At 45.0% G+C, this 13,851-nt stretch overlaps 1 protein-coding gene across 3 annotated transcripts in view; it reads right to left on the reverse strand.

Moving 5' to 3' along the window:
* The window catches only part of LOC143335202 (growth factor receptor-bound protein 10-like), a 42,979-nt gene that overhangs the window by 14,399 nt on the left and 14,729 nt on the right, over positions 1–13,851 (reverse strand). For 2 of the 3 annotated variants that reach the window (XM_076754448.1, XM_076754447.1), the window contains exons 4-6: positions 13,410–13,677; positions 12,858–12,981; positions 1,364–1,520 (exon numbers count right to left, since the gene is read on the reverse strand). In XM_076754448.1, coding sequence (XP_076610563.1) covers positions 1,364–1,520; positions 12,858–12,981; positions 13,410–13,677 — 549 coding nt within the window. Of the gene's footprint in view, positions 1–1,363; positions 1,521–2,974; positions 3,066–12,857; positions 12,982–13,409; positions 13,678–13,851 lie in introns of those variants that run through there. The other variant, XM_076754449.1, reaches the window with a different exon arrangement.

Consider the following 13,851-nt stretch of genomic DNA (forward strand, 5'->3'; position numbering starts at 1 on the left):
TCCCTAATTAATCAGGAAGTCCGGTTTTATTAAGACAAAACACACACACACACACACACACACACATACAGAGGAACAAACACACACAGTATATTTTGGTGAAACTGTGGTCACTTTTCTTGCTAAAAATGTATTCTGGCTGCAGTTTCGGGGTGGAAATGTCTGAGTTCTTTTTGAGTGTGTGTGTGTGTGTGTGTGTGTGTGCGCGCGCACACGCTGGCTGCAAGCAGGGGAATTTCCTGTGGAGGGTTAAGGAAAGATTGATTGGCCAGCAAGGCTAGGGGCTCGTCCGATGGAGTACCGTGATTGGTTCCTCGCAACTCTGGTATGACGCTTTAGTCCAGGCCCCTCCGCCCTCCCCATCCTGCCCCCCTCCCCCCTCAATCACTCTCCCCCTGTCTCTCCTTCTCTCTCCCTTCATCTCTCTCTCTTTCTTTTTCCCTCCCTCCCTCTCCTCACCTCACATTCCATCTCTCCAGTGCACTTTTTTCCAGAAACGCAGATCAAGCAGCAAAGCACAAAGCGATCCTTTGACTCTAAAAATACGACTCGGGAGTAGGAAAGCCTCACCAAGGACAAAGACAGACCCAGAGAGAAAAAAAAAAAATGAAATAAATACGGCTTCAAACCGAGACACGGCAAAAGTGAAGAAGCAAAGCATGAGACCTGCGCTTTTCTTTTGTTCCTTCCTTTTTTTTCCCCCCTGGGTGAACTATTTGGAGGGAACAGGCATGCGAGCAGAACATGGAAAATGCTTAATCCTGCGACCACCACACCTCCCTCCCTGAGCTGTATAGAAGGCAAACAGGCACTCGCCCATGTAGAGACACACAAAAGGGGGGCAGACACAGGCACACATACAACACCCATACTCTCCTGAAACCCCACTACAGACATACAGGGATGTAGTGGAAGTGAAAGCATCCACCCCTCATCTGACTCCTCTTTTCACTTGCTCAATGGCTCTTATCCACTTTCTCAAGGCTGATATAAATCTCCATGACATATTTTCCTGGTATGTATCACAGTTTGGTGTAAAAACCATGTTTGCTACAGAAAGACATGATCTTTGACAAAAAAAAAAGAAATGCTCTTTTTGGAACACATTACTGATAATGTAACAGATTTTGGCTCATATTAGTGGTGGTTAGCCTTACTGGAAATCATACTGCAGTTTAACCACCTTTTCATAAACCGCTACATCATTGCATATAGCCAATGTGCACACGGAGATGCAGAAAAGTAGAATCTATGGACATTTCTGCAAAGCAGAAGCATGAATATAGACACATATGTGTGCTAAATCCATGCCAGGGTGCACACACACTCACCACATGGACCATATACACACACACACCCTTACCAAGGCCAAGGATGGGGTGGTGCTCCACCAGTGTCCAGGCATTGTCGTCCAGGCAGTGGCTCTTGTAGACCAGGAGCTGGCAGACGTCCCTGGCCGTCATGTCCGCTGGGATCTCCACCACTTTACCGGCCCCATCCTCGCTCCACACCTTCACTATCTGAAAACGCAAGAGGATAATGATGAGAATCTGTTCATAGGAGCAGTAAATGTCATGTTTTCACAGGCTGGAGAAAGTCTAATAACAGTCAGAGGGCGTCACTCCTTCTGAGGCAGCTTCGGGAATTTGGTTCCGCAGAGAGAAGGGAGAGAGTAACAGATCAGAGGCTACATTTACCTCCATAGCCAGGTGCTTTGTCCTGTCCACTCTTAAAAAGACTCGTTCACATTATTCTATCACTCCAACATGAGATCCCCTTAAACAAAACAAAACAAAACAAAAAAAAAAAAAGGAGGATGACGTCCAGGAAAGGTCGGCCGGCCCATGCGCTCTCAGCTTAACCGTCTTGTCAACAGCTCAACCGAACTTCCTCACACGCACATCCATGAATACGCATGTAAACCTGCTCGCACACCAAACCACAATGACACGTTTTCTGTCACATGCACTGAAATACACATTCAGAAAAGTACCACATTTTCGCACTTAGACAGCGGAATACCACGGTGTCTTTACACATGTTGCATTTTGTCCTTAAAAATGTCACCGCCTGGAGAAGCAAGTGGGCACAGTTCAAAGCCGGAGGACCTCCCATTGTTGCGCCATTTTGAACCATTTCAGTGCCCAAAGCGACATTCAAACCGGGTATAATTTAGCCTTCTCTGAGTGTGTTGCTGCACAGATAACCACAGACCAGCTGCTTCACACCACTATATGAGCAGATTCACACGCGCACACACACACACAGACACACACACACACCATGGACAGCTAGCTCTCACATGTAGCGTAACACACAAATGACCAAAGGAACATCGAAAGTTCCTGCAAACCACAAAGACAACTCAGATTATCTTCAGTATACCAAAGAGGAATCGTATACGCATGTGTGTGTATGCTTGTGTGTATGCTCACACACCCCTGTCCACAGCAGGGATTCTGCTGCCCTGCACTTCACACAAAACCACCGGGGAACAACTGTTGAAAATTACATGAAACAAGACACAAAGCTGGTGATGGGCGAGGGCCAAGAGGGGGGTGGTACGGAAAATTAAGTCAAACAATGGCACCGTGAGGTGGCAACACACAAAACACCAAAAAACGAAAGCAACAGTGGCCTAGAAATGTCACAACACACCGAAAGCACCAGCACGGCGACGCAAAGAGAGCCTCCAAATGCAACCAGAAACAACGTCACGGCGCTCACTGCGCCTGCAAAGCCAGACGACTTCCTCCTCTCTTCCCACACGCCCCAGAGAAAGAAAAAAGTAATTTCATGACGCATGAGTTTTGTTTGAGAAAAGTTTTAGAAACATCCAGGGGGAGAAAAATACAAAGCTCCTCATCCCTGCAAACACACACGTACATGCACACACAGCTCACGACGGACATCCAGAAACGCAAGGAACACACACACATACACACACACACACGCACACACACAAGTCTCTTACCTCCACAGCCTGAAAGAGGCAACAGTCTGGAGAGCAGGATGGCATTTTCACACTGAGACGCTCTCCAGTGACACAGAGAGACAGAGAGAGAGAGGGAGAGAGAGGGAGGGGAGAAGGAGGAGGAGGAGGAGGAGGAGGAGGGGAGGGAAGGAAGTCAGGAAGAGAGAGAGGGAGGGACAGATTGGCAAGGAGAATGCAAGAGAGGTAAGAGGGAAGGGGGGGGGCGGGAGGAAGTGACAGAGGAAGGACGAGAGTGAAAGAGAGACAGAGCGAGAGAGAGACAACCTGCCCCTTCTTCTCGTGCTGGGCAGCATAAAGGCTGAGCTGCGAGGAGTGGTATGAGCCACCGCTCCTCTCCTCCCTCCTCCCCCTCCTCCTCCTCCTCCTCCTCACACTGGATTAACCCAGTGTGGGATTTTTAAACGGTGAGCTGCTACCTGTCACGTACTCTGCACTCTTATCTTCAGGGCTGCGTTCAAATCCCCTGACAAGCCCCCGCCCCAAAAACGATCCCCATCGGTAAAAGGAGCTGATGGTGATCCGCACCGAGAGTGTTTCTCCCTAAAACACGCCCACAACTCCCCACACAAACACACACACACACACACACACGGATAGAGAGGACAAGCTCTAACTACTAAGCCAATCACTGAACACACACACACGTGCACATCCCTTATTCTTATGCATCCACTGACATTTTGTTTGAGCTGCCTGACGGTTTTAATTTCTACCCCCTCCCTCTTATCCTCCTCCTCCTCCTCAGCTGTATGTGAAATACTATGCGAGAGTGTCAGGACCAGAGCAACATGTGTAACGCACACTGACGGCTTTGGGGTTTGCAAAGAAGGCAGTTGAAAGAAAACGGAGGGGTGACTATCTGAAGCCGTGTGGATCACGTGTCGGGTGTTTGGGCTTTGCTGAGGGGGTCAAGGGAGGGGTAGGGAGGGAACGATTGGTGGTGTGGGGGGGGGTTGCTCAGCAAATCTGCCCAGCTTCGGGAGGTAGGGAGAGAGAGGAAGAGAAAGAAAAAGAGGAGGGTAAGAGAGAAGAATAGAAAAAGAGAAAAGAGGGAGAGCTATGGAGGAATGTCAGTAATGCAATACTGAGTCATAATCAGGCTCATGTGTAGAGCGCAGGCCGACCCAGCTGGCCCCTAATACAGTGTGCATGAGAACTATGAGCTGCACACACATGCACACACATACACACACACACACACACACTCTCACACACACACACACACACACACACAAGAGGAAGACAAAATGTAAACTGTGACAAACAGCTCCAGCAGTTTCTTGACTTTACTGCTCGACTTTTTCCTCCAGTCTCATGCAGCAGTTTTGCAGCCATCTGGGGAGCAGTATAACGTTCGGCTCTTTGTGAGTTTATGCATGTGTGCGTGTGTGTGTGTGTGTGTGCGGGTAATGCACGTTCATGTATGTGATGAGCACATGTGAGAGGAAGGGTGGGTGCAGGGACATGACAAGCTCACTTTGTATGTCAATTCTTCCTCGTTTAATGTGCATGCTCTTTAACTTTCTCACTGCTCACTGTCGTTTCTACCCTCACAGTCCTTAAAACCGTCCGCCATGACTGTTTTTGACCAAGTTTTATCTTCATGTGATGAAACTGAAATCACCTTGGCTGGTTCCTCCCCTCCTGCTTTCCCCTCCCCCACTTCCTTCTTTTTCTCTCCACCAGAGGAGGGTGAGGGGTGGAAATGTACAGGGTTATAGGTCCCCTATGCTGCTTATAGCAACACACACACACACACACACACACACACACACACACACACACACACACACACACACACACACATTAAGAGGGCTTGGAGCTGCAGCATATTGGATTGAAGGGTCATGGACAGACACCTGCATGCCTATAAACAAAGGCGCACACACACACACACACACACACACACACACACACACACGCGCACAGTATGTATGGGGTCAGATGTCAAACACAATAATCTGTGCCAGGGTCAGGCCCACTTGACCAAGAGGTTTATGGGCCCCTAAACCTATCAGGCTATACACAAACACACAAAACAAATAACAGTATATTCACAAGTGAACACAGGCACGTCCACGCACACACACACACACACACACACACGGTTTTCATCACTTTAGGGGACATTACATAGACTTACATTCATTTCTTAGAGATAAGTGATCTGGCTGTTTCAAACCAGAGCAGATATAAACAGAAAAAGAGTTCTTTGTTTTTGGCTGATCATTAGCTCTTGTGCTTCATGCTAACACTAGCATGCGTGTTGAGTGATCTTTACAGGTGGCCATGTCTTGTATTTGTCCCCCCTGATAAAAACATGTCCATCGGTACACCACACACAACACTTCAGATACCGCTGAAGAAACTCCAGGAAGTGATGCATCTCACTGCGACAAAAATCACATCAACCAAACCAGCACTCAAAATATGGTCACATATTTGGCACTAAAAAAGCCCAACTGGGGACTTCATCATCTGGAGGAGACATGTTTACTGCTGCCTTGTTTGGAAGTGGCATTTCCTCCTCTCATTGTGAATGCTACCAAATCTAGAAAAAATAGAAATAACAGAGTCACTGTGGTGATGGTTCCATGCATAAATTTAGCTTGAAGTGAGTGGCCATTATGCGCTGCCTGGTGATTCTTACAGTTTTTCAATTAATCTTACTGCACTCATTACCTGTTGCTTATATGGACAGCAGTCAGACAAAAGCAGAACGCAGCTGCCTGCTTCGGTTAGAAATTAAGGGTGAAACTGAACCGTAAAAAACCAAAACAATGAGCTGAAAGACGCTAACACGCTGCACAGTGTTGTGATAGTTTGGTTTTGTCTTTTAATCATCACATCATCAGTATAAAAGTATTGACTTGTGTAGCTTTAATGTTAATGTCAATGGTACAGTATTAAGTCTGGGGAACCATGGAGTAACCATTTTATTTAGGAAGCATGTTAAATAACTAATAACATGAAATTAATTGCCAATTCATACACTATCTTGCAGCTGTAGAAATTATAATACCAGCGGCTACAAACCTCCAAAAGATAGCTGGCTGTCTGGTGGAGGTTTCCATTGTAAACTAACGCACCCATCAGTAATGTCAGCATTTGAACACTGGTTGGTGGTGACTTCCCGACCCCGGTCTATTACAGCAGTTGTCTTTCATGTCTGTGAGTGGTCGGGTTTCAAGCCAGACAGAGCTGATTAGCTCTGCAGACAGGCCAAACTTAATTTCACCTCACTGGAGCGCCACCACTAAGCCTCACTGAGTGGCTCACCTCCCCACGGCCTGATACTGACACGCCACTGTCTCTCACACACGCACACATGCACACACACACATGCACACACACATGCACACACACACACAAGCTAGGTTTTAATGACTTTTGGGGACATCACATAGACTTACATTCATTTCCTGGAGACTTACCCTAACTTACCCTAACCCTAACCTTAACTTCCACATCCTAACCCTAACCTTAACCTTAATCCTAACCTTAACTTAAACCTAAACCTAACCTTAATCTAACCTTAACCTAATCTTAACCCAAGTCTTCACCCTAAAACTTAATGATTTACATTATGGAGACCTGCATTTTGTCCCCACAAGTCAGGCGCGTCCCCACAATGTGACTGTGAAAACAGATTTATGTCCCCACAACCTGAGTAATACAAGGGTACATGGACACATACACATATGGACACACACACACACACACACACACACACACACACACACACACGGAAAGCCTCTGACTGACTGATAGACATCTATCAGTCAATTCTAAGAACCCCTTTACACGTAAGTATCACCCAAAGGTTATTTTAAATAAAGTCATGTGGGCGCTGATTACATTGACTCAATGAACAGAACATAAATTAACTTTTGACATGGCAGATATTAAAATAATTAACAAAAAAATACAAAGATCCTATCCATCATCTTTCATGTAATTTGTCTGAGCAGGAAAACACAAAGCTGCTGCATAGTTTGACCATGTACAGTACACATGTACGTGGGTCTTAGCTGATACAATGCCAAGAAACTAAAAAATGTGCAACTTCCCCCTTCAGCAATTAAAATGTCATCTCACATCCAATTCAAAAGCTCCATTTTAAACACTGTTTCATCAGCGTTGCAATCAGAATTTCGAGCTCTCAAACTGGGAGAAAATGACATCAAGCAAGAGTTCATCTGGATATTGTACATTAACAACCAAGCACTGAGGTCCATTAAACAACCTGCTCTTGTCATTATCTGGTTGCATTTTTATGGGCTTTATGGGAAAAATGAATCTCACATAGTTTGACAATAATGACACATGTAATCCTCAGACAATACATTCAACTAATTGTGTGTGTGTGTGTGTGTGTGTGTGTGTGTGTGTGTGAGTAGAAGCTAGAGTAACATTCAACTTTAAAAGGTTGTATTTTGTATTCATTTTAAATGTATTTTCTGTATAAAATCCATGTTTTACTGCTCTCTGGTGACAGGACTCTTTTAACTACCTTAACCTCAGTGGCCTGACCTTCCCTCCCATTGGACGCGGTGCATGCCTGACAACAGTGAGTCCCATATGGTGACCCCTGAACTCCATCTATTTTCAGGTATCATGGTGTTTTCTTGGAGGTTAACCAGGACAGAGAGCATACTTAACCAGAATTTAAAGGTGTCTTTGCAGACACAGAAGAAATTCACTATTGTACAGCAGTTGACAAGATGGGCTGCGACAAAAACAATTTGCTCTGAGTTGATTGTTAGAGAAGCTGTTGCTCCACTCATTTGAGTTGTTGGAAAATGGCCCCCTTAGCAAGTTGCAGCCTTTGAAAATAAGAAAAACTTTCTCAAGGAGTCCCTGGAGCACGTTAAACATATGTACAGACTATTTATGTTCATGAGTCACAGTTTTGAATTGATTGGATTGATTTGGCACATTAAAAGTCAGAAATACATATGAAAGTTAAAATACAACTTATTTCCACACACAGACTGAACACAGATCATGGCTGTAATGTTACACTTTACTTTATATGGAGGTTTGAAGTGCCACTACTTTACTAAATTCCATCACAGACATCATGGTCAGGTGACCACAGATGACTAATCAAATAGGTGGTGATTATATTAAATGACAACTGTTGCCAATGAGCTGTGGCTACATGGCTTTTTAAACATCTATTAGCGGCCACCATGCCGAGTTACTGATATTATTCTGCTGTCTCTGTTAGGGTTTATTTGGGAAAATGGTCATTAACATGTACATATTACTAATGCTGGCTCTCTGTGATGTGTATGTGTGTGTGATGTATAGCCTTATTAAATTTGTTTTGTGTGGTAAGAGCGGTAGCTGTCATGCACCCATATTCTCTCCCAGGGAGGCTCAAGGAAAAATATTTGAAGCTGTGGGGAAGGCCAAGATAAAAAAAAAAAGGAAAAAGAAAAGTTACACCCCAGACCCTGCACACCCCACCCCCCGATAAATAATGAACAGTCCCTAAGTGGTTCCACTCAAATGAGCATAAATCATCTTGATCTACATTGAAAACTACAGTGACCTCATTTCTATCTAACAAAAGAACTTACATTATATGCCCATGTCATTATAAGCTTTGTTGAACAGACTTTCATTACCATCTTTACACACACACACAAACACACGCACATGCACCTGATCTGAGTGCAGTGGGTCAGCAGACCATTGCGTGCAGAAGTGCATCAGCTGACCACAGACAGAGGGGGAGGTAGGAGTCCTAAATAAGAGTGTGTGAGAGCTTTAGTCTTCAATTTGTTTTTATGACACTGCTACAGTATATATGGCCATAGATCACACAAAAAGCTGATATTTAAATATTTGTCAGCCTTTAAAAGCAATAAGTGCCACCATTAAAGCATTACAGAGAGCAAAATACTGTATAATCAAACCACCAAGACAGACCAGCTATAGTGTTTACCATGGTCACCATCTCATTAGCATATATTTGCAAAGTAGCACAAAACAGAAAGTTCAGCTGAATCTGATTGAAATGTCATTAGTTTTGCAAGAATTTGGTCATAAACCAAAGTCTCTGACAAATTAAAATGTTCATTCGATGACAGCATTAGTTCATGGCAATCCATCCAATAGTTGTTGAGACATTTCACTAAAAGACCAAAATGTGAACCTCATGTTGGCACAAGAGGAAAAGTTGAGATCACTGAAGTCTTCAGGAATCATCCTCTGGGGACCATAAATGTCTGTACAAAATGTAATGGACCAAAGTGGTGGACCGACCAACATCGCCATCCCTAGAGCCCCTGGCATGGCTAAAAAAAAACGCCATCAGACTGTAGACACCAAAGTATGATTCCTCTTTGTCCATTATCCGTTTCAAATTTTTTGTAAAATTGCGCAAGCACCGAATATTTCAGTAATCAGACCACGCACTGAATAACATGAGAAACTGCCTTTTTCACATCCCTCATTTTCATTAAAACCCTCTTTTCTCTTGCCTTTTTCCACAGGGAGGTCAGAGGTCAGGGTCATTTAAAGAGCAGCGAACCAAGAGCTGGAAGGCGTTCAGTGTCTTGCTCAAAGCTACTTCAAGGTGGATGCTCGCCAACACAGGGGGCTTGAACCCGAATCCTTTGCCTGAGAGATGGTCTCTGTAAGCGCTGGGGCTCCCTGTCACCCCTGATGTTAGCAATGCTGCCTCTCTGGACACAAATAAAAGCAGGAGTTGCGTTACAGCCGCAGCGATGATGCCAAAGCAAACCCATTCGCCCAGTGATGACAGACAGGACCGGACCAAATCCTTGTGAAAGCTGGGGCAACATGAGTGAACTGTATGGTGTAACACAGCCACAACTAGCGTGAGAAACGGCTATTATCAGAGTTCAGTATTAACTACAGTCAGACTACTGAATCGGCTTTGGTACTAGCAGTTACTAGAAGCCATGTAAAGAGTTGAACATGATTTACCATGACATGGGCATTCCCCTACACTTGTTTCTAAAATCTGATGGCGATGCAGCATCATGTTATCTGTTCATGTTAGCCTGTTCATGATACCCCAAGGACAAATCCACTCATTTTATCAAAGGCAACGCAGGCCATAAACCTGTCAGGTCACGCACACACAAAGTTTTACTAGCTCATAATATAAGCTGTGTATCCCTTTGAGAAAGAGTGAAGCTTAGTGAAGAATGTTCAGATTCCAACTTTACAGCTGGAGGGAGAGAGATCCTATGATAAAACCATGCCAATGCAAATACAGTGCAACTCTGTCTGTAGACCAACGCACGGCACGTCTGAGAGTCTTGTCTGCATTGTTGCATCTTCAGTTCTCTTCAGAGATAATAGCTAATCTGACCTGCACACATCCATGTATGCAAATAGCATCTCCACAACCTTTACGAAGCTTCAGCTGTTCCGTTAGCTCACAAATGACATTACGCAATATTGCATGCCAACAGAAGCACTGACGTCTGGAGATAAAGGCCACATCGTGATCAGTCTACCGCTGGTCTTACTGAACTTGTGATACGATCAGTGAAGGTTTCATTGAATCAGCCCAAGACTAGCCATAGCACATTTTAGGCATTAGAGCGGATTAAAGTACATGATGGTTCCACACGCATCCACCGAAGGAGGCCGGGGGATGATTTAGGAAGATGTTACACAAACATAACATTGTTAAACAAGGCTAAAAGTCTGCAGCCATGCTAGCAGCTCTGTGGGGCCTAGGCACAGTGCTATTTAGCATGCACAACACTAGTTAGCATGAAACACAACGTACAGCTGAGTCTGATGGGATTGTCATTAGTTCTACAGGTGTTTGATCACAAATAGTCGGGACACATTGAAATTTTGAAATTATTGCAATTTATGCCAAGGGGGACATGATACCTGCACCAAAATTCTTGGCAATCAATCCAATATTTGTTAAGAAATTTTACACAAAACCACATATGTGAACCATACGGTGGCGCTAGAGGAAAAGTCAAGGCATCACCAAAGTCATTAGGACACATAGTCTGGGAATGTCTGGACAGTGTACCACGGCAATCAAGTAGTTGGTGGTAAATTTTAGTCTGGACTGACATCTCCATCCCTCGAACCATGCTACTTAAGTTACTCCAGCATCAATGTGTCACTATCATATTAGCTAATCAAATTACAGTGGAGATGTTTTTCTACACTGATGGTTTCCCATGATCTCCATCACCTCGAGTCACACCATCATCAGTCTCCCAGCCACCTCCTCTGCTTCTTCAGCCAAAAGGTTTTTCTCTTTTGCTGACGATGATAAACATGATGGAATGTTGGAAGTGATTTTTCCATGTGCCTTTTACTCTCCTTCCAACTCCAGCTTTATTGCAGTTCGTGCCGGACAAATACTACCATCTTCCTGTTTTTGTGCCATTAAGCAGTCTTAAAGAATTTCCTGCCTACTCCAACATGGTGACATGCCATGAAAAATGCAGTAAAGAAGAGGCAAAATGCTGCCAGACCTCTGACCCGCAATCTGTTAAAAAGAAATGAAAGCAGGGATGAGTCATCGATGTCAGATACAAAGCATATGCAAAGCAGCTTTAAGAAAATCCCACACAAAATAACCCAAGCTGCACTTATAACTGGCTAAATACACAAGTTACCACAAAACACAAATGTGCAGTATTTCCTCTCTACAAGTGCTCCATGATGATTTGACTCTTTAGATACACAAGACAGTACTCAAATGAAGTGAACACAATGAAGATGTCCTGGGAAAGAGACACAATGCAGCATCTAGTCGCTCTCACAGGCCCAATCACACACAAAAGATTCATTGTACAAACTGCAAACTTGCTCTCTGACTCCAGACCTTGTGAGATGATGTCAACTAAATGCTAAAATAATGCTTTCCCTTATCACATGCGTATGTGTGTGTGAACTGAATAATGCCACCTGTGTGCGCATCAGAGTGTGTGAGCGTCTAAAATAGCTTGTATTGTTCAGGGTGGGCATCCTGAGAACATCTTTGAGAGGGGTGGAACATTCCTGGGACAGGAGGTTCTCCTGGGGGAAGGAAAGGCAGGGCTATGACACATACACATATACATACACACATACGCACACATGCACAGAGTGACGCCAAGAGCCAGGGTTGAAGCGTGTGAACCGGAAATGGGCGCCTGTCTTGCCAGAGCCGGCAGACGGATTCAGAAGGTTCAGAGAGATCCGATCCGCAGACGTTCCCAGCCGTATTCCCAGGTCCGCTACGGAAGTCTGCACTCTGTCTGTAGCATCCTGGAGACATTGCTCACCTCCTTCCACAGCAAAACACGTCTGTCACTCTTTATGTGTGTGTACATGCGACTGATAATGATGCGTCCACAATAACACACACACAGAGTCAGATAACCCAGGGTGAGCTGTTGTGTAAGGGAAGGAAAGGCTGTCCTCAGCCAAAGTCAACACATGCTGCTCTGACCTGAACATAACAGGCCAGTCAGCTGGTTTCAAAACACACACGCATACACTCTCCCTCTCTTGTGATATCTCTTGTGATAGTGGTCAAGTAAAGGACAACAAACAGAAAGAGTTCAGTACCTATCATGATCACGGTGGTGCTGACATACTTCATATCTGACAATATTTAAAATAGTACCACAACTAACCAAATGCATTTATTTCCTCACTGTATGCTGCAAGATGTAATGTCATGTGCATGTTATTATTTCAGTTAATTGACCCTTCAGATTTGCTCATTTGTTTTCCCCTAAACAAGCACTGAAAGTTTGCCACTCAGCCAGACACCTTCCAACACTGCCTGCGTCCTCCAGCCAGCGTTTTTCAGCGAGCATATATTACTGTGAGGGGGTGTAGGTGTACTTACGTGGTTGTCGGAGGCCTGTATGGGGCTGAGAACGGGGGAGCCTGCTGGGCTGCAGAGCTCAGGGAAAGGGTTGGGGATGGCCGGCAGGGAGGCTGGACGCAGCAGATGCTCTTCCTGCAGGCACCTACAGAGGGAGACACACACACTCATGTCACAGTTGTGGCTGACCGATGAAAGACTGACAATACTGTATACAGGTGATGATGGGTATCATTTGGGTGTAGAAAAGGTATAAACACATCAGATATTGATTAAAAAGTTCATTTCAGTAAGTGTTCACGGCCATGATTTTTGATTGTGATACTTAGATAATGACAATAACATTGTGATTTAGGACACCGTTGATCTGTAACAACTAACCAATAACAATAAGTGGAATTGTTATGAGCAATCTATGCCATCTTATATGTTGGTGAGCAGGACTGACAGCTGGAAGCAGCTTGCATGTCTTCTTCTTTATTTTTACTTCTACAGGGACAGTACTTCCAGCTGCCTCTGTCTAAACTTAAAACAGAGAAATCAGCGCAGGAGGCAGGTTATGAGGGTCTCTACCTGACGGCCTGGATGTGCATGGGCTGAGAGTGCTGCAGCCTCTCTCTGGAGGGGGAGGAAGCAGGCAGGGGTGGGGTGTGACGACGGTGGGCCTGGCCGTGTCCTGGGTAGGCAGGGTGCATGTTGTGGTGGTGGTGGTGGTGGTGGTGGTGTGGAGCGTGCGCATGGCCGTTGTTCAGGAGCAGCGCCGTGTCTGCCTGCGTAGAGTACACACTCTCCATGGAGGAGTTCATGTCATTCACCAGCTGCTCCAGGTCCACGTCATCATCTGTGGAAGCAGGTGGAGGGTGGGATGGGAGAGGTAGAGAGGGGTGGAAGAACAAAGTGGGTGATAGTCAGAGTTGCAGGACAGCAGATTTCCACTAGGTGTCACCTCAGTGGGTACCAGTTTGAGAGATTATATTAAAACCATCTCCAGCCAGCTGAGTTATTAAAAATCATC

The sequence above is a fragment of the Chaetodon auriga genome, chromosome 17 (assembly GCF_051107435.1).
Source record: "Chaetodon auriga isolate fChaAug3 chromosome 17, fChaAug3.hap1, whole genome shotgun sequence".
NCBI classification, from domain to species: Eukaryota; Metazoa; Chordata; class Actinopteri; order Chaetodontiformes; family Chaetodontidae; genus Chaetodon; species Chaetodon auriga.